Source organism: Gavia stellata, chromosome 5 (genome assembly GCF_030936135.1).
Source record: "Gavia stellata isolate bGavSte3 chromosome 5, bGavSte3.hap2, whole genome shotgun sequence".
Lineage (NCBI taxonomy): Eukaryota > Metazoa > Chordata > Aves > Gaviiformes > Gaviidae > Gavia > Gavia stellata.
Genome location: NC_082598.1, coordinates 57,339,467 through 57,365,003, shown reverse-complemented (window position 1 = coordinate 57,365,003; position 25,537 = coordinate 57,339,467). Strand labels below are relative to the sequence as shown.

At 36.4% G+C, this 25,537-nt stretch overlaps 1 protein-coding gene across 4 annotated transcripts in view; it reads right to left on the bottom strand.

Annotated features, from left to right (window-relative positions):
- AIMP1 (aminoacyl tRNA synthetase complex interacting multifunctional protein 1) overlaps positions 1 to 25,537 on the bottom strand; it is a 38,868-nt gene that overhangs the window by 5,879 nt on the left and 7,452 nt on the right. For 2 of the 4 annotated variants that reach the window (XM_059817788.1, XM_059817785.1), the window contains exons 2-6: positions 13,310 to 13,443; positions 12,509 to 12,634; positions 10,110 to 10,268; positions 6,979 to 7,190; positions 1,420 to 1,588 (exon numbers count right to left, since the gene is read on the bottom strand). In XM_059817788.1, coding sequence (XP_059673771.1) covers positions 1,420 to 1,588; positions 6,979 to 7,190; positions 10,110 to 10,268; positions 12,509 to 12,634; positions 13,310 to 13,418 — 775 coding nt within the window. In that variant the 5' untranslated portion in view covers positions 13,419 to 13,443. Of the gene's footprint in view, positions 1 to 1,419; positions 1,589 to 6,978; positions 7,191 to 10,109; positions 10,269 to 12,508; positions 12,635 to 13,309; positions 13,444 to 23,800; positions 23,826 to 25,537 lie in introns of those variants that run through there. The other 2 variants (XM_059817787.1, XM_059817786.1) reach the window with 2 other exon arrangements.

Here is a 25,537-nt window from a genome sequence, read left to right as displayed (position 1 = left end):
CAGTGATGCACGTAACAGTTGATGTGACCAGGTCTGGGCTTGTGCTGTGCTGCACAGACTCCTGGGGTGCAGGACAAACCTAGCCAGCTGATTGTAACAGAGGAGCCTGCAGGCAGCTCCCATGTCGTACCAGCAACTGAGCCACCTGCCTGCCCTCGCCTCTATGGAACAGTGCAGCATCAAGTTCTCATGTGAACTTCCTTTCTGTTTGACAGTCGAAATGAATAAGAAAATACAACAACAGCTTGAATGACCAAAAGGGGGGAATCTCTCCTACGGACAGGGACTGCACAGCATGCTGCTGGTGGATCAGAAGCCTGTTTGATGCTGCACCAACTCAGGGTTCCCATCATCTGTGCGATGTAAGATTATTTATACTATTCTCTCTTTTCAGTATCAGCTCTAATAAATAGCATTTGAAATGATACTTCAGAGTCTGAGTGCCTTTCTTACTGGGATCATAATGGACCAGCACCTCCTCATGAAAAACACTTAAAACCATGATAGAGATAACAAAATAACAGTGCTAACAAAGCCAGCAGCAAGAGAAGCTGAATCTGACCATATCCCTTTCAGCCTGTGAGAATAATGAACTGGCATTTCAGTAGAAGGGAAGCATTCACCAACACGCTACATCTGTGATGCTTATTTGAGTTCCCAATATGCAGGGTCAGAATCTAATCGTTTTCATAGATGAGTGGGAGGTGGAAGAAGTGGGAAAATGGATTAAAATAATCTTTTGAGAAAGTTTAAATTTTATTATTTTCTTATTTATATTCTGAAAAAAAAATACAGATTTTTTGATTTAATTATGGGGGAGGAAGTCCGACGTCTGTCTTTTGAGATCCAAGAAGTTGCTTCCTCCCAGACAAACAAAAAACCCCCTGGTGTTTTGAATATTATAGGTTCCTCACATAAACAGGAGATTTCCACCCCCCTCCAATTCTCTCCATCCCTTCCTCCTCAAAAAAAAAAAAAAGCCTACCTCAAGTTCTGGCACTTTCACTAGTGGGAGGAACTGGAATCAGGAACTTACTACTTCATCACACTGAGACACTGTGCAAGATGCTTTATATTTGCTTATTGTAACTTGCAAAGTGCAAATATGTTTGTCTATACATTTCAAAAGCAGAAATATTTACTGGGACTCAAAGTGGGTAATTTAATATTGAAGTACTATACAACTTTTTCAAGTTACAATTATTTCCCTGTATTTTCCAATTTATGGCAGGTGATTAAGTATTTCCAATCCTTTATTTACGTAATCTTAGCATGCTAATAATAAAAAAGTTTGAATACAACTAATTTGGAGAATTTCAACAAAAAATGCAGCCAACTTCAAAATACTGTTTTATCTGCTTCAACACTGAGGTCACCTTGGCATACCAATTTCCTTCAATTTCCCAAATACCTACTTACCAGGAAAACCTTCAAAAGTGATTCTATCCCCGGGTACTGCCCCGGGCGGGGGAGCCAGAATTTCCACTTTTTCTGGGGAGCTGGCACACATCACCATTGCTTGAGATAGTACTCCTCTCATCTTTGCAGGCTTCAAGTTACAGAGTAGTACTGCCATCCGATTCTGCATCTTGGGGGAGGAAAACAGAAGGATGTGAGTACTTAAATGCCACATGCTTTTCGGGACTAATTATTTCATTATAACAAAAGAATTACAATGAAGAGACCTTAACACGGATGAGAGGAGCGTACAGCCACAGATGCACAATTGTAATGCCTGCACACCAGTAACAAATAACATTTAAACCACTTAAGAGCTGGCCAGAGAATAATGGAGTAAATGCTGAATTGTGACACACTTATCATGGAAATAGAAAACGTGCAATTCAGAAATCCAAAAACCAGGTGATGCATTTCACCTGCATTCCATCTCCACTCATTCTAGATCACCACTTCGGTCCACTTTCAATATAGCACTATTAACCAAACAATTTCCATTTATCCTCACCACCACACCCACCACTCTACAAACTAGGCTAGCTGATACATAAAAATTTCAAACTGTGTACTGGAAGCATTCAGTTGTTTTACATAATTAGCTCACTTGAATCTTAAATTTTATCTTATTTAACCCAAATGTTCTGAATATTTTTTAATCACTGAAAATAGTTGTATATGCTCTGCACTGCAATTTGTTAGAGCAAAACTGTAAAACTAGGTTTCTTCATTTGTTGTTTTCTTTTAATAAAAATGATAATAGTAAACCAGAGAAAACATACTTTGTTAGGCTAAAGTGTGGCAGTTTCCCCTAGAAAACAAACTACGCTTTCAAACTGAATAAAAATTAAACCCAGAACATTCTTAAGAGACAGACTGAAAGTAAGGAAGCCTTAATTCCCATGCTCCTAGTGCACATACATATATATACTTATTTATAGATTTCAGTCTTTGTGCATTACAATATAAACTTTAAACAAAACTGCAGGATTAATACTTAATAAAACTCATATGATCAAGTATTCTGAATACTGCATATTTTCCGAGTACAACATTTTAAAAAGCAAAAATATAAATCTCCAAAATGAAGCAGTTAAAATGAAAAATTGAACTTGCATAAGTTTCAAGGCAGCCCATTGACTGAAAATTTCTTAAGTTATTGCTATGGACATAAATCGCCCAAAATACAAGAAATGGCTGTTAAGATGTCAGTGACTCTAAAATGCAATTTGTAGACATTATCTAGCACTGAATAACAATTAGCAAATGGATATACAGAATAAAATAAACAAGATTTCTGCCTTTGGTACTCAACTTTAGTTTTGACTAACTGGAAAGAATTCTAGACTTCAGAGCATTCATTGCTTTTTTATTACAGATTATATAATTGACAAAACCGGACTGCATTACTACAGAAATGGAGATCATCATCTTCAAACTAACAAGAAAGAAAACCAAACTAGCATCACATCATTCTTTTCTCTCCAATCACAGTGGTCCAAATGTTTATATATGTATATATTGCATAAGATTTCTGTATGAGAAGCTGGTTACTATTACAAAATTAAGAAGTATTTATCAACATTTCAAACATATCCATTATCCCATCACTTTTACTATGAAATATCTTTAAATGCTTTTGAAAAACTGCTCTAATACTAAGATATGTGCATTGATTTCACAAATAAATGGTAAGAAACCTCACAAGGCTACATAAATATTTTTATAAAACAAAATGAACAACCCACTCCAAGACGGTCAGTCAAAACCAGAACACTACTATTTCCAGGGCTTTTTTTCCCTTTTTATTATAAATGGCTCAATTTTTAAACTGTCTTCAGATAAATGACAATTCCCTAAGTATAGGGTAAAAAAAGAAACTAGACCTAAATAAATGCTTCTGAACCATGTAAAAGTTTTTTAGTTGTTTCTTTTGTGGGTTGGTTTTTTTTTTCTTTAAACCTAGTTGTGCTAATTTTTATAGAAGAGTCTTACTGCAATGTTTCCAGACAGTAAATGATAAATAAAACCCTGAAGTATGTCAGCTACAAAGACTCAGATCAGATTCTACTGATGGCCTCTCCCTCTAGCCCCATAGATCAGAGGAGCAAAAGAAACAAACTAGTTTTTCAAAAGTAACTGTAAAAATAAATTGGGGAGTTTCCTGACAGATAGATAAGATTGGGCAGAAATAAAATAATTAAAAAAAAAATAAAGAGAGAAAGAAACGTGACTCCCTTTCCCAGTACGTGAAAAGTTCTATCAGAAATACAGGATGTTACTGAAAAGCATCTGAAGGTGACACAGATAGACAGTAAGTATATGTTTCCTTCTGCGTATGTGTTATTATCCAGTAAAGCAAATTCTTGTTAAGAACAATAGGGCAAATCTCTACACTTAAAAGGACACAAACAGAAGCAAGTCTATGTCTACAGGGAACTGATAAGGCTTTGGCATCTCAGGAGGTGTTTGCTACATAAATAAGCTGAGAATAAGCAAAGGAAATTCAAATGTTATCTCCTTGAAACAGTAACAACCTCTGTTGGCCTTCCAAAGAGCCAATCCTTTTGTTTCAGAAATCCAGGATCTTTAAAACTGACAACTAGTGAGAAACTGATTTAGTTTCAGCAAAAATGGTAGTTGTTACGGCTTCTATGGTTGGATGCACAGCTACTTCACATTCAGAATAAAACAATGCATTTTCCCACCATGCTGATAGAATGAAGCATGCTTGGGGGAAGAAATAAAGCAAAGAAACTAAAACGAGGCAAAGTTAATCCTGAAGTTTACCACACAGAAAAAACCCAAGACCTTATCCTTGAAGCTCAAGTGTTAAATTGCTCTTTTTCTTAGGTAATCCTTGAACTGATTATCAACTATCCATCGCCCTATATCTCAAAATGAGATACCGTGACAGACTGCAATGGAAGTGAATATGAGTTAAAGCCAACACACTGATTGCTTTAAAACCAGAGTGAGTTGCAATGCCAACAACAACAAAAAGCCCTCCTCAATTTATTAGATGCTTGTCTGGATCTTAAGTTTGCCAGCAAACATAATTTACAAGTCACAAGCTTGGTTACATAGATATTTCTATTTTTTTTCATACCTGAAAAAAAACACAGTAGCATTTAATATAGCCTTGAAGTGTAATGCTACAAAAGCAACAGGAGAAAACTGGTTTGCTTTAAGAAAGCTGTCTTATATTACACAGAATGGGTCAATAAGTTTACAGTCATGCTGTAGTCACTGTTCTTTATGATTTATAGAAACATGTTTTCCCTGCAGACTAGACAAAGAAAATTAGAAGATCACAAATATGCATAAAGAATATAATTACCATTCTATCTAAGGAAAAGAAATATAAATTCCAGTACCATTTGCTAATTCCTGGGTGGACAACACTAACCCTTAAACAATGATGTAGAAAGAAAAAAAGATTAAGCCATCTAAGCAGGAAGTTTCTGCTATAAAAATGAGACTGTATTAGTTCATAACAGATCTAGCTGTAATGCATCCTCTCACAAAGAATGGTTGTAGAATAGCATTTCTGGAGCCTGATGGTGGCCTCTCCTCTTCTTGCTAAGTTTAAGATACATGCCCTGCATTCTTGTCCTTCACTTCTGATCACTGACATGAGGATCTCTTAGGTTAAAGTGGATATCAGGAGGTAAAAAAAAACCCATACACTTGAGAATTGTCTGAATTTCAAGAATGATTGCCTGAGACAGGTATTGCTGCTAGGAGCACACAGAGATCCATTTCAAAAACCCAAACACAGTGGCAGAAAAGTTGTCAATTTCCGCTGACATTTCAGAATGTTCTCCAATTGTCCCCAGCTGCTGCTGAAAGAGCTCAGCATTGGCATGGTCCACCTCATGCTTCTGTTCCATATCCCTGTCACTGATGACACATGTATCTTCCACACATGATAGTTGAGGGTGCAACTTCTGACTTGGCTTCACCGCCATCAGCGGTGCACAATACCATGATGTACCACATATAAAGTGGGCATGCAAGAAATTTTCACACCCATAAGTAACTTGCACTGCATACTGAAATGTTAATGAAGATACACATTGTGCTTCCTAACCAAAAGTAAAATCAGCTGATACAAATACTATAGCCTCATACACTGCTGAATTACCACATCAAGCACTGCAATCATAAATGGCTGATTTTTTTTGTGAATTATGTCTATAGTACTTGATCTGATGTATAAATTTTTATTTAAATATATGGCAGTAGTCACCCGTCAGGTCTTTACATTTTTGAACTCTTCAAAAACACATAAAGATGGAAGCTTGTCCCTACAAATTTACTGTCTAATAGACACTTGCCAAAACCAAAACCAGACACACAAACTAACCAATCCCAAAGAATGTGCAAGAATGATCCCTAATTCTCTGTTAATGAGTACTTTGGATTATTTTTTCCAGACAGAAAGCAGGTGTTACTGCTGCTGCATTCTATACACTTCACGTTCGTAAGTTGATTCAGAAAGGCTTTTAAGATGTTTTTTCTACACACTTTCTTGAGAGCAGACTGCTAATGAGCAATTTGAATTTTTGCCCACTGCAAATCTAGTAACTGGACACTATGGGGTGATCAGAGCAGAGCAGTTTTCTTATTCAGTCATTTTTTTCAGTTCAATAACTTTCTGTATCACAAAAAAAACAATCACACTTTTAATTGTCTCCTACGTTTGTAGTCTTACCATGGGGACAGGGCATGAATAGGGATTGAAAAGGCATTTGAGAAAATGTAGCTTTTCTACACTAAGATCAACTCCTTCATGACCCGTTTTGCAGTTGCTCTATACAACATTGCTTTAATTGCCAAGCTTGCATTTGAATTTAGAAGCAGCCTTCAGTCAATTCCTCCCTTCCACTAACCCTCTAGAAGAGGTGTGAAAGGAAAACGCAATCTTTAAGTCTTAAGTTGTTCCCAAGACGTACATAAACCATGTATGTCAAACACAGAATGTATCAACTGAAAAGTGTAGAGGCACACTCTATTCCAGACAAGGAAGTAAAAATATGCATTTTGTATTCCATTGTTGTTTAAGCCACTCGCTACCAGCTAAGTTAAATTTACATGCTCTTTGCTTTACTCCATGCCAAACACTTCAAGGGCCTATAAAGAGAGTTGGAAGGCAAAGGTTTCAAAAGTTTGGATGACAGCAAAAAAGTTATTATGGGTTCTCTACTACATACTAGAAAACCTAAAGGGAGAGTCACATCTGTTTGGTTTAGGAGTCCACTGTGTACCAATGGCATCACAGAGGAGTCAGAATAAGATCCCAGGATAGAAGTACCGCAAGCAGAAAGGAACTGATTTGGGGTAAGGGTACTTCTCCATTTTCTGGCAAATTTTGTTAGGTGTTACTTCTATTTGCATTTTATTTTTGTTTTCATGACTGTAAAAATCTTTCAGCAGAATGAAAACACATCATATAAACAGATGAAGATCTTAAGATACTTTAGGAAAGGAAAAGCTATCAGTAGGTAATTTAATCAATACCTGATCCAGAGGAACGTGTTTCACTAAACCGCTGACAACAGTCCTTGGGCTTGCTTCACCAACATCCACTTCTTCAACATACAGGGTGTCTGCATCCGGATGCTTTTCAGCAGTAATAATGCAGCCAACACGAAGATCCAGACGAGAAACATCTACAGGTTTTGCATCACTACTTCCAGCAGCTGGCTGCTGTTTCTTCTCCTTCTTTTCACCTATTAAAGAAAGTATATGTTCATGAAATAAACATTTAAAAAAGCATAAACAATGTATATGACTGTTGCAAGGGAAAAGCAAGCTACAACCTCAGAAGTGTAAATCCAGTGTAAAACACAAACGAAGAGTAAAGAGTTAGCACCTCTACTAGTAGTTTCCAGTGGAGAATCATCACACACGCTCCAGTTTAGATTGTTACTACAAGTAATTACCAGCTTAGGACAGAGGTATTTTCTTGCTTGTAAAGTGAAGTTATCCTGAACTTTAAGCGTAGCTAACATGTAAGTCACGTATACACTCTGCCAAAGGCCACATCAACAAGCCTAATAGTACTGTTTTATTAATTAGCAATTAGCAGTAAGTCTTGCCATGATGTTTCACCAGCAAAGGGAAACTAGACAATCACAAGTCATCAAGTTGCCAGTGCTTAACAACAGCTCCTGACTGCGGACAATGCTAAGTCACCGCAACTGCACTGTTACAGTTGCAAAGCAACCCTTCAAGATGACTTTGGCTTTCCCAAACATACTAGTGTGTGAAAATGTCCGTGGCTTATGAGGTTCCACTGGTGCAGAGTCCTTACCCCATGGCAACGCAAGGGTTTATCATCACCCATACATACTGTATAGTATAAAACAGCAGTGAAGCAACACTCCCCATACTCAGCTCCTTATTTAGATATTCCTTTTGAGATGAGCAAGTTACATCCAATTTGTATATACGACTGTCCTGTTTAGAAGACATTCAAGATTTGTTTAACAACTGTAATCTCTGGGGGATTAAGAAATGTCTAAGAACTGCTTACTTAAAATAAGCATATTCTGTTATTCTTTCATCCAAGAGAGCTTACATACTAATGTAAACTAAACTCCCTTCTTTAGGGAGCAAGAAAGGAAAAGTGGACACAGCACACGATTTGATTCATTTATCATTGCTCTAAGTACAGGGTTGAAATTAAGTAATACATTCAATAATAAAAAGGCAGTATTTTTAACATAAGCAATAGCTCTTCAAATGTATTTCAGCTCATATATGATGAATAAAAAGCTCTAGTGTTCATGACTGGGTTTTATTAATCTAATAGTAATCTAATTATATATACAATAATTGAAGAGAAACTGAAAAAATACTTAATATTTAACACCTAAGATCATTTCAAAGACCTGCCATCTTTATCCTCAGTATCATTCCTCACTGTTCTCCACTTCATGACATTTCTCTGCAATAGTCTAGAGCCAAAAAAATCAGCTTCTAGCACCCTATTTATCTCACTTTAGAGAAATGGAAGCCTGTCACCAACTACGGAAAAGAGAACACAGCATACGTACAGATGCATGGAAAACATCCGTCTCAATGCTGCAGGTTAAGGAGAGAACTGCACACCTCTGGCCAGTGTCAGAGTCAGCCCAGAATCAATATACAGAGAAGCCTCACAGATGAGGTTTGCAAGAAGTGGAACAAAGAATACAGGAATAACCAGAGAGGAAACAGATGAGATTGGTGACAGAAAGCAAAAGGATTTGAGATATTCCATAATTTTGTCCATTTCAAGACCAAACCACAGATTTTTATATATTGGTTACTTTGATTGTTAAATACTATACCTACAAAAGATGTTGAACTCCACAGAAATAGCCTGTTCAGGGCTTCTATTTAATGTTCATGCTATATTTCACCTTTTTCCAAATACAGTCACTGGAAGGAAAAAGGCAAATAGATTGCTTTCCAAATTTAAGCCACTTACACAAGATGAAGGGAAATACAATACAAGAAAGTTCTATTTTTCCTTACCAACTGAATACTTGCTCTGTAGCCACTGAATACTTTAAGAAAACAGTTAACTGCCTGATATGACATGCGGCCTCTGCTTTTATATTTAAGCTCTGTGGAACACAGATATGTCAAAGGCTGCAGTACATCAAAAAATATTAAGTAGCTTATAAGCCTGCATACAGCTCACCAGAAAAATCAGAGATAATTTGCGTACGAGAATGATTGTAAGACACGAATTTAAATTACAAGATAGACACCTGTACTTTTGTGCAAGTGTAACAGACACATCTTTTCTTCTATTAAGAGAGTTTGTTAAACAAAAGTCAACACAGACAGCTAAGAAAAAAAAGGAGGAAAGGTGTTAGGGAACCTATATACCCTTCTACATTTCCTCCGAGTTGCCAAAATCAGATTATGCTATCTGCCTACATCCTTTACCCAGTACTTCCTCTTAGCCACACAATTTCACCGGTGTTGACATAGATGTATTTGATCAATTCTGACAGAACTTTACTGCCTGTAAGAATTTTCCAGGAAAAAAAAAAAAAGCAGCATACATAGAGGATGCAGAAAACTGCAATTTAGCACTCTTTCTTTAGTATTATGTTATGCTGCTATTGCTTGCAAGGTATTTTGCTGAGCTGGTCTTTGCCTTTTGCTTGCACTGTTTCCATGGCAGGGGGGGAAAAAAAAAAAAAAAAAATCTAACAGCCTCAGAACAGAAAGCCATCCAGTCTGCCAAAAACTTCTCTAAACTTTGTGTCCTCCTCTTCCTCCCCTGCCTGCGGCCTGCCCCCACCCCCCTGCTTTTTTTCTTTCCTCCATTGTTCGTGTTTATTTTGGTTTTGCTTTTTTCTGTTGTGGGGCTTTGGGGGGCTTGCTTGTTTTTTTTGTTTGCTTGTTTAAAATAAGGGAGTTCAGTCACACTAAAAGGAATTTGGCATGTACCCCATTTAAGTAAGAATCTGTAGCTTACTTGATGGTCTTCATTAGCTTCAAGTGCTTCCAAGATTTTAAAAGCTAGCACATGACTCTTCCTACTATGGCTGTACGAACTGGTTTTTTTCTGTGCTCAAAATGATGTAAAAGCACTTGCATAAATTAAATGCCTTAACTGTCTATGACAGGTAAGAAAACTGAAGTACCTTTTTTTTCTATTTTTTCCTTCTTTTTCTTTTCTTCATCTTCACCTTTAATTTGATCTTTGGAACCAGGAGGTGATGTAAGTGCTGTAGATTGTGGAACATCATCTGAAAACGAAGCTGTAGAAATGGCTGTACCAGGAGGAACTGCGATCTGTTTTACTAAAATCAAAATCACGGAAGTTAGAAGGGGGTACCAGAACTCTGAACACTACAAGGTTTTAAGTTTCCAACATAAATGAAAAAGTAGAGAGAACTGAAAATTTTTCTTAATATACCTAAACCACAACTGCCGAGTAGTGAAGCACAGCATTACAAAATGCATTTCAGAACTCAGTCTATATATGATTATTCTGATCAGTTAAGAACAATGCCTTTGACTACACATTTTTTAAAGGGGAAAAAGTGCTAAATACAAGAAAACATATAAGCAAACACCACCTCTTTTTGTAGTTTATTTCAACATGTAGTTATCTGTATTACTAACTCCTTATTTCTCTTTTGTGGTTGTCTAGTTTCAGTCTCTAGCTATTAGCCCTTGTCATACTGGAGACTATTCCATAATTTGCTATGCATAAAATAATTTTTATATTGTAGTCAGATCATTTCTCAACTCTTTTTTCTGATTAACTAAAGAAACTGAGCCCGAATAATTACATTCTAAGAAATTACCTGCAGTCTTAAAATGATCTGTTGATTCCTCATTTCCCTTCCCTAAATTCTCCATGATACCACCACATTTATTTTTAAACTGCTGATACAGAAATTCTGGACATAATCTCACTATCAATCTTACTAGATGAAAGCTTAAGAATCACCTCCCATTCTACATTCTGCTCTTCAAGAATCTCATTAAGGGTTTTTACCAAATCATTTTACTGGGTAAGCATCATCAGTGCGCTAGACAATATAGTCTAGGCTCCCTCTCCCAAGAAAGGTTAGACCAGATAATCTTGCAAAGTCCCTTTCAACCTGGGCTGTTCTATGATTAATTACTGCTTGACAAATCCTTCTAGTGTCACTATTATACAGTTCTCCATTCTGCATACATGCCTCTTTTTACACTTCAGACATTTATTAACTTCCCTGAAGAACTGCACTGTGTTTGCTGATACCTGCTCTCTTCAACACTAAAGTGATTTGCATGAATTATGTTCTTATAAACAATCTTTTACGAACATTTGTATCTGAGATTTGTTGTACCAAGAACCACTCGCTTTGTGTTTTGATTGCTAGTTGTGGAAAGACTTCTGGTTTCTCAGATTTTTGAAAAAATACCACAAGTGATATTTTTGATGTTCTGTGTCCATCTAATTTCTGTGCTCAACTACTTAATACTGTCAAAGCTAACATACACTAATTTACTTCCAAGAAAAGATCTTAATTTAGTCATACTACCTTTTAGATAAACTAGCTAAATAAAGGAAGATGCATGTCAAGCCAAATATTAATTTCCTATTCCTTTCCCATCTTGGAAAAAAAATCATATACCTTGAGACTTCTCTCTCAAGCATAACAGAGATTCTGTGAAGTATCCTCTACCTGTCAGGAATTGCTGCAGACCAACAGACAATGGAGAAATATAAACTAATAAACTAAAGACTGAATGTGTAGTTTAACCAGTGGAACATTCAGTACGGTTGAACGCTAGCATCCAGGTACACTGGATACTCTCTCACCCAATTTACAACACTGACTCATGGGTAAAAATAGGAATAGCTGTTGAGGGCAGAAGAGGTTTTCTTTGGAAATAATTTTAAAGAAGGCATGCTGGATCTAAAACACTTCAGTTTTGTTTTTTCGCCTTTCTTTTTTAATATGAATTATATAATGATGGTGCGAGCTCAACAGAGCTACACAGAAGAGTGCAAAGAAGGAAAAACAGTGCAATGAAAGGCTGGTGTTACTAAAGCATGGAATGAAAAATTCAAAACACATTGTTTCTAGTTTTACACTACCACAGATTTTGTAATAGGTCACTGCCCACCTGTACTTTGAACTACGGCTTGATTTTCCATAGGGATTTTTCAGTCACGCTAGATTAAATACTCAGAGTATCAAGAAGTGCTAGACATGCAGCAATTTCTAAGGTATTATAAGGAGTCATTGTCATCAGTCAAATTTGGGGCTTATTATGAAAGGCACTGTACAAAAACATACAAAGAACCAGTTCCATGTCTGATTAAGATTTAGCATATGTACCTGTTCAGCTTGCAGCTTACTAAAATGCTGGAATTAAGTAACTTGTCACAGGCATGGAACCTAGGAAAATCCAGAATTTCTAAGAAATGTCATAAGAGTCACATACAGAAAGATAAAAATCAAGAAGAATTAAGATAGAGCTAGTTAGCACAAAATATGGTCAAAACTATGTTGTATGACGATAGGACTTTTTTCCCCACCTCCATTTCGAATTTCTGCCTGAATCAGCTCCTGTTTCAGCCCTTCAATCTCTTTCTTCAGTTTAGCATTTTCCACACGGAGCTTCTTCTCTTCTCGAAGAGATGCCTGCAAGACTAGAGTTGACACTATATTAAAAATGACAAGTTTCAATACTTAGCATTCATCATTGGGCAAACAGAGGTTTTGTTTTTAAAGAAAAGTGAAACATGGTGCGCCAAACACCAAAAGAGTGGAAACTTTCAAGGAGTATATCATCAGAAATATTTTGGATTTTTTTTTTTGTTGAAATAGCCATTTTTTACAATACTTCCATACTCAAGTTGCCTCTCAATCCCTTACACAGACTCACAAGAAAAAAATCCAAGAAACCTACTAGAAAAAGCTTGAACATGTTTGTAATATGGAACACCTTAATTCACTGATACTGACATGTACAAAATATCAAAGTTGAACGTATAATACTCTTGAGAGAATCCCATAGTGGTGAAAAAGCGGTAACACATTTAGGCAAATGCATAGTCTCTTATTCTTCCCGACTCCCTTTCTCCCCCCAAATGGAATCATGTCCTATAAAATTTCCATAATCTGTTTGTGTCATTAATCCTTCCTCATTCTGCCTCTATTTCAGAATAAGCAGCCTCAAAAAAACGCACAAACCACAAGACAGTGAAGCAGTGCTACCATTACAAGCTTTATCTTGGAGAATTTGAAACACACTTAAAAGGCTGACAGCACCAATGAGGTTGTCCATGTTCTCATTTTTTCCTATCAAGTTTATCATAAGATAGGTAATTCCTTACTAGCTTTCTCCTTGAGCAGAGCAACTTGTTGCTTGAGGTATTGAATAACTTGATCGGCCTCTGCACCCTTCTGCTCCAGTCTGTTCAGCACTGCATTGTTGGCTGCCATCTTTACCAAGAAACGGGCTAAAAACCTAGACAAACAACAGACAGTCTAAAATTAATGACTTCGTAATGTAATAATGCTACCGCCTCTTACCACATAAAGCAGTTCTAAAATCAGTTGCTGAATAAGAAAGTTTGCTAAGTGAACAAGCTGGGCTCCCACCTCCTAATGCAAAGCCCAAACAGAAAGCAACGTTAAACGGAATCTGATGTTTGACAGCTGCTTTCAAGTATTTTGGAAGAAAAGCTACTTTTCTTCCCAGCTGCAGAAAACATGTTCTTCCTTCATGAAACAGAAAAAATTCCACCTTCTCAGAAAGAAAGGTCTGAATAAATCGGGAAAAAAAAAAGGAAAAACAGAAGGGAAAAGGTTGGACAGGAGTACACTGTATCCTGATTTTAGCTGTAAAATTTATTAAGTGTATGCAGAATTTTTTTGAGACTAAGAAAACAGAAACATCCCATGAAAATTTCCAAACTTTTCTAATAAATTTATTCAGAATATACTGAATAATTCATACGTTGTGGTTGAGCATACATTAAGAATTTACTGTTATTTTACTTTTAAGCAGAATTCTTCAGTATTTTTACTCATCTCTGATTAATACAACTTTTATTGTAGGTTTACATCTTCAGAGTTGTTTTAGCACTGATTTTGATTGTCTTATTTTGTTTCCAGTGAAATGGAAGGTCAGGCACCCAAGTAACAAATTAAAGAAGCAGGAAACACAAAAGATCAGTAAAGGCAAGAACACAAATAAATTCTGTCTAACCTCCTTTTACTGGGTTTCTCTAATGTTCCACAAACTAGCTATACCTTGTGTACAGCCCTTATTTCTTAAAAGCTACCAAATTTGGCCTACCTCCTTCCCTGCAACATTTGTGTCTAACCATAAAACTCAAAATAGTAGCAAAAGAATGATGAAATACAGTTACAGTCACTCGTATCTGCAGCAGATAGTGCTTTTACCCTCCCACTCAGTATCTAGAAGAAAGAATCTGTACTAACAGCTGCCTCATCTGTAAATCAAGAAAACTGATTAAAGGTGGGAAGAAAAGATGCCTTGCAGATCTTCACAAGCAATGGTGACGTAATTCTTATGAATTTGCCCATCAACTGCAACAAAGCAAAGAACTGGTAAGAAAATGGCAATCCAAATGCATGCATTGGCTCCTCGGCTTTATCAGAGCCCAAAAATGCCTTTATCTGATATCAAATTTGTAGAAAACTTCCCATTTTATTGCAAGATTATTCTGACACTATGACCTAAATCTGTTCTTAACATACAAATATTCTCTGTTGGGACAAATTCTCTGTTGCAACAAAGGCCACGCTGAAGACAAAACAGGTTTAGAAATAACTGAAAGGTGAACCAGATACAATCACGCTCATGCCAGTGTCAACATATCACTGCTGCTGCACTTACAGTATCAACTTACATTTGATATCTGATCTTCTATTACAAAGAACTCAATTCTCCACAGTTATATATCTTTAAAAAAAAAAAGGGCAAAACGCAATGAAACAGGAATAGTGTAATTACAAGTTCTCAAAGTAAAATTCACAAGGCCAGAGAGAGATACAGTAGTCAGATGATGCATGGGGTATACTACTCTTGCAAAAGTGATGAATGAACCAACATCTTGCCTTCTTTGCAATCTGATACAATCAAAGTCTGGTTTACACACATTGTTTCGCTTAAAGATGCAAGAGTATTACTGCCATCACACCTTCCACTCATCCAGAACAGATTTTCCTTTTAAAAGAAAGAAACTCTCATGGAGAGAAGAGCAGTAAAATCATCTCTCCAGGACAACTAAAGTAATTTTAGTATTCAAATTAATCTCTGCTAATAAGGAAATAATTTTGTTTTCACGTGCAGTCTGAAAACAGAGGGTTTTAAAAAGGAAAACAGTGGTTCCAATAAGTTACTGATTTAGATGTCAAATGGAAATAGACATAAAACTATTATGACACAACACAGCATAATACAAAGCCTTGGGTATTACTGTCTGCATACCAATAAGATTTCTTGCAAGCTACATATTCTCTCAGGGGAACACAATACTAACAGTGTAAACTTTGCCAACAACAACAGAAATGTTACTAAAACTTCAAAGTGAATAGAACTGGTACATTTTATAGGTTTTAGCCAAGTTGGATAATGAACTGAAGATCTGGAAATGAAGTTACACGATTACAATGGGTAGACATTTTCCCACTTGTCAAATAAATTTCTGTAAACCTAGTATTATAACAATAACACAAAGGAATAGGTATTTCCGATAGTAAAATAAAGAGCCAACATGCTGAAATGAACCGCTGCACAGGCACAGAAACCCATACAGCAGAGTGATAAAACTGTATACCTAAATAGGGCACATAAAAAAAAAGTTAAGATCCGCCCTTTATTATAAATCACAACACACATTAAAAACATTAGCACTGCAACAATCAAAGGTTACAGTCAATGATTTTTCTTTGGAATTTTTTTTAACCCTTCCCCTATTTCCTTTGCCCTCTATTACCCTGACACCCCCCCACTCCACACAAAAAAAACCCTCAACCAAACAACTCCTATTGGTGATAGACAAACTAAAAATAGGAAAGAAAACCAGGAATAATATAGCTTAAAAACCAGAACTGTGTCTTATTACAGATACATTCTGACCTGTTTTGCAGGAAATGTTCCAGAGGCCAACTGAAAATAAAGTCACTTCATACAATTGTGCCTACCGAGCTGCTTTCCCTTCAAACAAGACAGAGTTCTGAAAAACAAGTAAGGAGTAGCTATATTCAGACCTTCTGAAAAGGGTAACCTCCTGAAGTTGCCTGGTTGCTCAGCTAAGGGAAGCTGTTTAATCTCAGACCTCTGAGGACTACTTTTTTACCTGCAAGACATTCAGAACTGCTCCAAAACCCACTTGCTCCACTATAATGGAACTCTATCTTCAAATGAAAGACTCAAGTCCTGCAGTTATTCATGAAGTTACATATCAACACATAAAAGTTGTTTAATTACTCATCATTCTACTTGCTGATCACAAGAGTTGCCTATCTTTTTTTAAACAGAAAGCACTGCCTCCTGCAGTCTTGTAAGTAGCTGTAGTTCCCTCACAGGAGAAAACAGGCATTATTCTACTTTGTTTCTCAAGAACATGTAAGGTAGAAGGGTCCCCTAAGTGGAGAGAACTCATAACATAGAGACTTCTCATATAGTACGAATTACCCCAAAATTTCAATGTTTTACAAATACTGGTTTATCAACATTGGCCTTGACCTTAGAATATATCCAGATCAAAAAGTGAACACACCAAGATGCCAAAACCATAAACCTTGTTGTAGCTTACTCTTCAATATTAATATTCTGTTTTTAAAGCAAGAAAAAGCAACCCCCCCCCCCAAAAATTAATGACAAGATTTAAAACTTAAACTCTAAAAATTGTTTTTGGAATCTATCCATAGTCCGAACATGGAACCAATTACTTTTCACTATTGGAAAAGCAATCATTTAACAAAAAAAAAAAACCCAACCAGAAATTGGAAGCCAATTGATTCCCAAAACCTAAAATAATTACCTCTAAGCATTCCTTTTTCCAGCTGGAGGTTTAAAAAAGCTCAGTACTTCGAAGTTCCCAGCTTTTTCTTGCGATGCTTTGTTAATGTCAACACACAAAGTAAGATTACTAACTGTACGAGATCTAACCTGCAGGCTACTTAGTAAGACTTACTGCCTACAGGTCATCATGTTTTCCATGTATGCATCAAGTACACCTGTGACAGTGATGCAGCTTTATTTCAGCATTTTCAATTCAGTAAAGTTTTATGCTGCTCTCTTAGGTGACAGGCATCTTATTCTTGTTCTCTTCCTTTCCCACAGGCCTTAATGCAACACAACCAAACGCCGTGCGCGTTTCAGTTGGTCACCCTGAGCATGTGTTGAGACAAAAAGTTGCCAAATTTTGTCTCAAATGACGTAAAACCAAGCAAAATCACCAAAACTGCCTGCTTCTCCTCTCATCCTCTCCCACATATACACCAGCTCCTCCACAACACGAGGGTAAACTTTCACAGTTCACCACACCTAGGCAGTGTTCTTCATTGCACAGTGCTTCGCTCCGATCCATCACTGCTCTTCGCTTTGTGCTAGCTATGGATGAATCAAGTATTTCTACAGCAAAGCCAATCCTACTGATCTTTAGCAAAGAGCAGATAGCAATCACAAGATGGCCCAGATAGCATAAACATATGCCTTACAAAGAATGCCATGTTTATGAATAGCTGCCAACCAAGACCTAAGAACAGGCAAGGAGCCACTACAAGAGAAAATAAAAGTCTGCAAAATTAAATGTTTGCTTTTCAATTGAGATGCTCTGTCCAAATTAAGTTTGTCATTACAAAGCAGAACCAGTGGAATTAGCTTTATTATAAAAGTTATCGACAACACAAAGGTAGTTTCTCCAACGCTAAATAAAGTTCATTAATTTAAAATATAGAAAAATATTTAATGGCAATTCCTGTTCCTCAGCTTTTGGTCTTAAGTCTCAAGCAGCTCTCAAATTAAACTTCTTTTCTTCTTCCATGAGATGTCTCAAGACACTTTATTGTTCCCAACTTTATAGCAAAGTATTCTACTTTCTGTAAAAGAAAGTATCAACAATCACTTTGTTTTTGCAAGAAGTGTGTTCAAAGACTTCTTTCTGAGCATCTTTTTTGAGTATGGTCATTTCTGGCAGACAATCTTACAAAACCCCATAAATATAACAGAACGTGCCAGCTGTTTGCCAGATTCTGCTTTCCTATGGTTTGCATTTCTACGAACTGTCAGGACACAATGAATCAGATTTAAGAATCTCACATCACACCTTTTTATTCTACGAAGTAAGGAACAGTAGTGAACAGATCAAAACAGAAGGAAAAAAAGAGTGGAACTATGTTATCTTTTGCTAAACCAAAGTATCAGTGCAACTCTGAAATTGTTGTAACTTGACCCATGTTCTCCTGTCTCAGAGAATCAGGATTCATGCTTTAAAAGTCAATTCTCTCTTACAGGTTTCTCCTAACTTCTGATAAAGTATTCTAGACCTGATGTCGTAAACATCTTTGGCTTAGATTTACAGCATCTGATATGATTTCACATTTTTGGTAGAAAAACTTTGGTTTTCAAAACTATGAAAATTTAAGCTATAAATAAAACTGAGGAAAGCTACCACCGATTAGTTTTGAGATAAAATCTTAGTTTTGACTTGATCATCTCCCTACTTCACTCTAAATAAAGCACATAAGATCAGCAGCACCTCTCCATTTGTCATTAGGGAGGCAATGGTCTATAACACTTAATTACAAAATTGCAGTGATATAATTCTATTGCTAGGACATTTTGGAAATTGGCTATATTCAGTAAGTTTCGTGCAATTACCTATCACCACCACAAAAGGTTGGGTGTTTCACTGGTTTTATACCTGTTACACACTGTAAAATGCAATCATGGCTTTTACACCCAAAAGATTCCTTCTCCAGAAATGCAATTCTAAAAGATTAAATGTTTCTAGGCTTCAAAAGACAGAGAAGAATCAGATTTACTTGCTAGAAACACAGGTTTTCCACAGTTTTATCTGTAGTAAAATATAATTCCTCAACTGCAACATGAAGCTGTTCACAAACAGGTTTCAAAAAACATGCCTTTTAAACCCATATACAAACAGGCTAAGGTATCAGTAAGCAGCAATGTAATGCTGAGAAAGAAAAGAGAAGTATCTTAGCTATTAGATACAACTTTTGCATTGCTTGAGACTACTTAATCACAATCAAAGCCCTAGTTTCCTTGTTGTAATAGAGAAGAAAGACATAGTGCACCCCATTACACTTAAATATCATTTTACCCACACTGAAAAGACAGGCACATATCAGTTAAGATTTAACTACCAGCTCATCTGTCTTTCAGAATTAAGTATATTGTTAGCTCTGCAAGGGAAGAATGTAGGTTCCCTGAATCTCACAATGTCAAAGTAAGTTTATACAACTAAAAATGGGGTCTCAGACCCTATGCAAATATGTGTAAATGATTAAAACATAGACACTCACCTAGGTCCTTCTCCGCCTACAGCAAGAGACCTACCAAAATATTTTTGGCAGAACAATGGCAAACGCTTCAAAAGCAACAGCACAATTAAGAAAAAAAAACACCAAACCAAAACCAAAAACCACCACTGTATTTTTTGTTAATATTTTGAGCACTATCAATAAATTGCAGTGTAAAAACTCAAAATCTAGAAGTTATCAAATAAATCATCATGAAACCTCATTTTTGACTCTTGGTACTAGATCAGTCATCCCCCAGCAGGTACTAGAAATGTGGCACTACAAAAGCTCAAATGAAATTTGAGCTATTGTCCTTGTATTTTGCTAAAGAAAGAATGCTCCTTTAATATGAACAAAATGGAATTACAGCCTAAAATGTAAGAGAGTATTGTGAAGTACGGCAATACAGTTTTGCAGACTTATAACTGCAAAAAGACCTAAGAATTGTATCCTCCTCATTGTCCCCAAACAAGTGATTGCTATAACTGAGGCTTTAAACAGTTAAAGAACCTGATTTGGTTTTTTTTTTTTTGAGCATTTAAATACAATTTTTTAAGTATTCATAAACTATAAACTCCTGTGTAGTCAGTATTGAAAGCAATTTGCCAAGCAGCAAATTATTAGGCAAAGTTGTACATTTCTGCCATATGTTATTTCAACTCACATCTTTTGCACTGAGAGAGCCAGAATAATTGCTTTGCAGATTTCCAAACAACTAACATGTCTAACACAGTCCATCCAAGAAGCAATGCCAGCCCTAAGGAATGATTTGCTAGCTCTGGAGACTACAGTCCAACCCTTCTGGCTGCCAGATAAATCAGGCTCAGTCCCAGCTGCAGACAGGTCTTTTAGTAGTCCTAAGAGCCTACCCCTCCCTATTTTAAAAGGGCTGTAAATAGTAAAAACACACACAACCAAACTTTTTCATATTGAAAAACACTGCAGCATGAAAGAGTTTTTTTAAAAAATGTCATGGAACATTGCACAAAAAAGGCCCATCCACTGGTACCAGTTTTGAGGCAAAACAAGTTACTCAGTAAAGATTTTTTTTTTAAACATGAAGACATGTCTATCTTGAAAAGGAATTGTGTACAAAAGTCACAAGCAAGTCACAGCGTTAATGAGACAGGCAAAAAGCAAATCTATGAGAAGCAATGTATGAAGTAAGACAGGCATATGCTAGAACAAATAAAAGTAGGAGCATGAAACTTTTTACCTGAAGAGTATTATGGCAGGCTTAATTTATGGTAGAGATCATTAGAAACTGAGTTGTCAGAAGTAAAAATTATTTTAGTATTTTGTTCAAGTTTGCATTTCAGGATTTAGTAGATGCCACAACATATTAATTAACTGCATCATATCTTAACACACTACAGCTGCAAAATTCAAAAGGTTAAGTTAAGAATACCCTAATTTCATTCACATCCTAGTTGTAAGCTTGTGCTAAATTTGTATTCAGGGAGAAGTTTCTACTAATGCTTGTCTCAGTCCAATTCTGAATTAACCTTGTACTCTTTCCTACCTCTGAGCAGACACCCCAAGGACTAAACAAAGCAGAGACATGACTACAAGGAGTTCTCTCCAGGTTAAGACAAAAGACAAGTGATTTGGGTGTGGCTTGTAACAAAATTTTTGCCTTCAGAGCTACCAAAAATTTTCAGTAACAAAGACCGCATATGAAGTTATATGTTACTTAATTTATTAATTTGAGAAGACTGCACAGTAATTCAATAGACATGGATGGCTTACAACATGGCTCAGGAAAAGCAACTTCTTTTCACTGCTTTAAGCCTCAACAGGTTACACACCCACTACGTGTGCCAGGTCCCCTGGAAGTTCAGCAGAGATTCATCTGGTAGTGCTTTATAGTGCAGTCTGAAATTTAAGTAGCAGCTCATATGCCAGAACAGTTGGACAGCCTTATGTATTTTTTCAGCAATGTGTATCTTTTGGATCCTGATGCATTAATATTTTAATAGTACTATCAGAATCTTACAGTAAACGATCACCACGTGCAGAAGGAATTCTCACATAAATCCCATGATGGAAAAGATGCAACACCCACAACATGCTACCTTGTTTCTTTGACCCTAAGCACTGGTTTCCAAACCAAAATACAACCAATTCTTTGGAACAGAAAGCTTACGTCAAAAATGAACAGTTTGGCGCTTTTTTTTTAAATATATAAAAGCTTAATTTTCCAAACCACGGTGTATCCAGTGGCTATCACTGAATATAAAAGTAGCTGCTACTCATGCCTCAAAGTATCCTCATAAAACTTCCTCGACAGGTGATGGACTTTACAATTACAGACACACACATATGCCTATAAATTCAGAAATATAAGCGGACTCAGCTGCATCTGGACAAGTCTGCAAGGTCAGCATATGCCACAGGAACTTGAAGAATGCGTACTGTGGTTCACCCTCTAGGGTTCTACTGGCAAGTGAAAGCTTTAGATTACTCTTACAACTACAGAGTAAACTACCCATAAATCAGATGGCAAAAGAATAATCAGAACTGCACTGAAATCTACCTGTTGATACCAAGTAGAACACTGTTTCTTAGGTATTTTATTGATTTTTGTAACTTTATCCAAAAAAAGTCAGCATTCACACCACCTCCTTAATTAAGAACAGGCACAGTAGTTATAAAAAGGTAAAGAAGAAAGAAGTTTTTACCCCCTCTCCCTAAGACAGGTCTCACTTGATAATAAAAATATATTTTCAAAGTATCTCTCAAAAGCCAATCTTTTTCTTTTGGGTCTGCCAGAGCAGTAAGGATAATAACCCTTGTCAAAAACCCTAGCTGCTAAAAATACATTTTAAAGATAGCTTCTCCTCAGAAACTTGAAGAGTTCAAGAAATAAAAATACATTGCTTAATGGTATTCTATGTCAGCAATAGTCTGCAAAATAATGGTATTGATCAGGTAGTTCACAGGAACATTGATCCCCCTTTTCAATTTTAATTCACATTTTATGTCTGAAACCTGCCTACTAGTTTTCTTACATAGTTCAACTGTGGTAAAAAAGAATCTTGAAATTTATTACTTTTACATTAATATTGTCTTTTCTACATGTAAAAGTAGTATCTTGTAGCACAGCTGAAGAAAAACAGGATTTAACCATTCAGTTAAAGCAGGTGCTAAGGTTAAAAATAACCACTATGTATTCATGAAAGCATTCAGCAGACATCATGCAGATGTACAGCAAAAGAATCAGTGTTCTCTAACTACAATTGCATTAACAATTGCTGGTATTTACTGAGGCAGAAACTTTAGGTATTTTTATGCGGGCCAAATAAAAGCTGAAGAAAATTAAACCTGAAAATGTGCGTGTTTGTGTGCACGTGTGTCTGCGTGTCATCAATGCAAGAATAATGGCAAACATCTCTTAATGGGGAGCAACAAAGCTTTAAGGAGAAAAGCAGTCTGTGCCAAACTTTGAGCCTGCAGTTGCAGTATCTTATTTACATAGGCAAAACCCTCCCACACACATTCAACGACCCAGTTTCACTCATCACATAAATAATTGTACTTTCTAGTGTTGAATTTACTTACATAACACAGGAGGTTGATATTTTAATGTAAATCTTCTATAAAGATACTAACTTACCCTGCACAGAGAAAATAATTTATTCAGCCATGGAGTGAAAAGTCTAAATTAACTTTTAAATCTAAAATGAGTTGACAACAACTAATCCTCAGCAGCCAGAAGCAGTTACATGTCACTTCAAAACCACGTGCCAGCAGTATCTACCTCTGCATATGCCTGGCATCAGCCTCAAAGCACAGGTCTTTCCTTTCATCAGGTACAGTGAAGAGACTTAAAATTCCTAGCAAGCATCTCATCTACTTAGAAATATCTCCCGATATAACTATTGTGACTAACTACCTTTTGGATCGATGATTTTAACTTACAGAATATTTTTTCCCTTTTGGAGATAAGAGAAAGGAACTCTGAAGAAAAAAGTTTTCAGTAGATTTACAATTCCGCAGATGAAGACTTTGCTATTCTCAGCAGGAAAACAAACCAACCAACTTCTGAAGCAACGACTGTACAGCAACTACCTGCCAATCATTTCTAAATAAAGTGCACAAAGTAACAATTCAAAGGCTACTTGAAATCAAAATGCCAGCTTTCCTTCTGCATAGATATGAACATCCACCAAAGGATTATATTATTACATAGCTATTTCAGATCTTCTACTAACGTGAAACAAAGTAAATTGTTACAGAATGATGTCCTTTGTATACAAAAACCCCACCACTTTTTCTGTACATCAAATGTTGCTTGTACTTACCAGGTTTTTTTCTTTTAAAAATGAGAATCATTTAATTCTTATTAACAGAGAACCACCGCTCAGATTTTATATGCTTATTTCACATTTTGAAAACGAAATCAGTTTGCCAAGACTGCTAAATCAAATGTAAACCCCATGCAAACAAGAGACACTTTTGACTATTGCAGTTATTCTAGCTGACACAGAGCAACAACCTTCCCAAGCCAAAGAGGGCTATCTTGAAAGGGTTATTTTTGGCCTGTGTTTTTTTCTATATTCTAAACTAGAGGAGAACATCAAGAGTTTTTCAGGTTACCTCTTGAAATCCTTTGCAAAAATCTAGATGTTACAGGACAGTGCCCCCACCTTCTTTTCCCCCTCTGTTAATTTAACATTGCATACATTCATGAATAACTTCTCACAAAAATGTTCATACACTGAAAACAACTAAGTCAGGAACTGCACTGTTACTAAATATCTGGTTTCATGAGCACTTGACAACCCAATTTCAAAGTAAGTATACTCAGTAGTCCTTTGGGCACAGCCCAGAACAGCAACATGGTTACCGAGTTAATAGTATGTTAGTCTAGGTGAACTTCTAGACCACATCTTCTATAAATACTTAAGCACTGCTTGAGCAAAAGCACAGCAATATTGTATCTTTTAATGGTACCAAAAAAGTAAGCAGTCCTGTAATGGCCTTTCAAAACCTTCTTTATAGTTGTATGTAGTGAGAAGCCTTTGAGGTTTACAGCTTTTAAAACTCCTAGGATGAAAATTATTTTCCCCTCTTTTAATACTAGATCTCATCAGAGAGAAAAAAACAACACAAAAATACTGAACAAAACCCTTCTGCACTCATCTTGGACTTTGAGAGGGCTGATGTCAGCTATTAAGACTGATGGTATCTAACAGAAAAATCCTCCAAGCAGCTTTCAGGGAGTAGACATATTTCATCTATGGATTCAAAGCTTCTTTGGTTTCCATAGTTTAAGATAAATTGAGCTACATTATAATGTTGCTGTGTTCCAAATTATATTAAAAATCCAACCATTTAAAACCAATTATTTTCAATTAGAATATCTTGGTTTAGCATCTTCAAAAAGTGCAAATTTGCAAGTAAGTTCTCAGTAAAATTTAATTATAAGCTATATGTAAAGGAACAAAAAAAAATGTGCCTAGTTCTTATCATTAGCATTATTTCATAGATGGTCATATGGATGTGAAATTACTTACCCACTGTGATGTAGCACGGTAATTCAACCCCTAAGAAAAGATTAATTTCCCTGGTGTACTATTCAGTGTCATATCCTAGTTGGCAACGGTGACTTCCTTAGTGTGTGACTGTTACCGATTACTAGAGCACTTCACACAGGTTTCAAACCTTACAGTAGGACAAGCACGAATGTGAACTTACAGCCTTCACTCCAGAGCAGCTGCTACCAAGCCAAATGTAGTGCCTCTTGCATGCCACATGCAAGCCCGTGCACTCTTGTGGGAACAGCAGTCCCTATCTGCCCTGGCCAACTGAGCTGCTGAAATGATTTGCTCACTTATCTTCAGAGTCTGAAACAAGATGCCACTACAAAGCTGTATATTAAACTGTAATTTAGAAACACTCTGGGATAGAAACCAGATCCAATAGCCATGGATCGTTTCTGAGAGAGGGTCCTGAAGTCAGAGACTAATCTTTAAACTATTAATTCATACTCAGTTGAAGTTATGTTGGGAAAGCTCCTGATGAGAAGGAAATGGAAA